At 42.2% G+C, this 2,500-nt stretch overlaps 1 protein-coding gene across 1 annotated transcript in view; it reads left to right on the top strand.

The window, feature by feature from the left end:
* Positions 1 to 1,181, top strand: part of LOC138023274 (uncharacterized) — a 1,653-nt gene extending 472 nt beyond the window's left edge. The window contains exon 1 of the mRNA XM_068870289.1: positions 1 to 1,181. This exon is cut by the window's left edge and continues 472 nt beyond it. Coding sequence (XP_068726390.1) covers positions 1 to 1,181 — 1,181 coding nt within the window.
* The last annotated feature ends 1,319 nt before the right edge of the window (positions 1,182 to 2,500 follow it).

The following is a 2,500-nucleotide window of genomic DNA, read 5'->3' as shown; positions in this document are numbered from 1 at the left end:
AACGGAAGGAAGAAATACCACAGCTCTCCAACTTGGACAATGACCCAATCATTTTCAATTATTCGCATCGTGTGTTAACGGAAACAGAGAAAAGTGTTCTTGCAAGAGGTTTACGTTTCTGTCTACCACCAAAAAATGTTGACAAATATGAGGTCAAAAGCTCTTTCGAACTGCTCTTTCGCGATTTAAAAAGACACGGACCCACTCTGACGGTTGAAAACGAGGATAGGTTAAAGTGTCAATTAAAAAACATTTCTTACAACTACATTTGTTCATATGACTTCTCTAAGCAGAAACATATACTCAGCAAAGAAGAATGGGAAGCCCTCAAAAATCTTCGCAAAGATAACTCTATCATCATCACGAAACCGGATAAAGGAAATGGCGTTGTGATTGTAAATAAACATGATTACTTGACCAAGATGAAACAGTTGATCTCTGATGAGACAAAATTCAAAAAACTGACAGAAAACCCGACAAAGTCCAGAGAACAAAGTTTAATTCGTTACCTTCGACAACTAAAAAGAGATCACATGATTGCCGACTACACCTTTCAAAAGGTCCTACCCGATGGTTCCCCGCATGGAGTTCTTTATGGTCTACCAAAGGTTCACAAAACTGGTTGTTCCTTTCGTCCAATTGTCTCTTCCACGAACACCTACAACTACAATCTTGCCTCTTACCTTGTAAGCGTCCTCCAACCTATCTCCACAAACTGTTTTTCAATTAAAGACTTCTTCAGTTTTGCAGAATGGGCCAAACAGTACACTCACAACGGCGAATTCATGTGTTCCTTTGATGTCAGTTCACTGTTTACTAATGTCCCACTGGATGAGACTATTGAAATTTGCCTTGATAAGCTGTATGCCCTCCCAAATCCACCTAGATTACCCCGATTGGTCCTAAAGAATTTACTCTTGTTTGCAACAAAGAAGAGTCATTATATTTTTGATGGTCAATACTATGACCAGGTTGATGGCGTCGCAATGGGCTCTCCACTTGGTCCTGTTTTGGCGAACATTTTCATGAGTGATTTTGAAGAAAAATGGGTGATGAAGAACACCAATCAGCCTACTATTTGGTTCCGGTACATGGACGATACCTTTACTCTTTTCAGGAACAAAAATGATGCTTTGAGCTTTTTACGTTACCTAAATGGGAGACACATGCAACAACATTAAATTCACAATTTAGTTCGAAAGAATTCTGACCCTTTTGTCTTCATGACTACGCGTTTTGTATTGGTCCGAAGTACAACTACTTTCTGACTTCGACACTCCCTTGTTTACTGTCAGTCAACAAAGGCAACCGATTGCGAGGCGGAGGAACGAGTTTCGGGTCACTAGCTTAACAGAATCATTTACTAGGCGACTGACATAGATAATACCTCCCTGGACGAAATTGTTAGAGAAAGTTTGCATGTGAACCCGAGAATTGGATTTAGATTGGTGCAAGGTGCTCTACGTCAACGAGGAATAACAGTTCAGCGATGCCGCATTCTGGGGGGCAATGCGACGAGTGGACCCAGTGATGATTACTTAACTGATTAGAGTGTAATGTGAAGTGCTAGGTTTCTACCTCATATGAACCATGTGAGCGTTAGCCCTACTAATGACCCACACAAGGACAGAGGAACTCTGACCAGGGTGGGAATTGAACTGTGTGCTACACGGCCAACGGCAAAAACGTAATCCTTCCTTGTGCTTGTACATGTTCATTGTTGATCCAATTCTCGGATTCACATGCAAGATTACTCTAAAAATTTCGTCCAGGGAGGTATTATCTATGTCAGTAAATGATTCTGTTAAGCTAGTGACACTAAACTCGTTCCTCCTCCTCCGCAAAGGTTTTTCGGGAACACGAAGGTTTCTTGCTATGGCAGCCCAGCGAAATCCAGCTCCATTACGAAGTACTTCCAACAAATCTTCTAAAATATCGAGCCTCGGGCGGCCTGGAACACCTGATCTCACAACACGCACTCTGGCTGTTTAAAGTTGTTCTTCCTCCTCTGCGTGCAAAGCGAAATAAGATAAGTCCTCCCAATGTTGCCTTTGTTGACTGACACTAAATAAGAGAGTGTCGTGGTCAGAAAGTAGTTGTACTTCGGACCAATACGAAACGCGTAGTCTTGAAGACAAAACTATCAGAGTTCTTTCGAAACCGTCGAGGAATCGTGAAAGGAATTCAGCAGAGTCGAACGACAAGCTTGTGTTAAGTGAAAGCGCTAATAAGTCTTGCAAAGAACGAAAGAATTCTCCCAATTCGTAATGGGTGAGCTGGTTCCTCACCGACATTTTCATATACCTCAAACCAGCACGTCACGCTAGAGACAGGAAGGTCCTAACGCCATAACAATTACCATATATGAAGTACCTACGTGCCCATTTCTGCTAACCACTGACCAGCTTTTGAAAGTTCGATTTACATATTTTCACCCGATTCGCACGGAGAGTGCCGGGTATCACCCGTCAAAATGATACACAAATTACCGGGCATCACC

The sequence above is a fragment of the Montipora capricornis genome, chromosome 11, assembly GCF_036669925.1.
Source record: "Montipora capricornis isolate CH-2021 chromosome 11, ASM3666992v2, whole genome shotgun sequence".
In the NCBI taxonomy this organism is placed as follows: Eukaryota; Metazoa; Cnidaria; class Anthozoa; order Scleractinia; family Acroporidae; genus Montipora; species Montipora capricornis.
The sequence above is the reverse complement of the archived record's forward strand: the minus strand, read 5'-3'. Positions and strand labels throughout refer to the sequence as shown.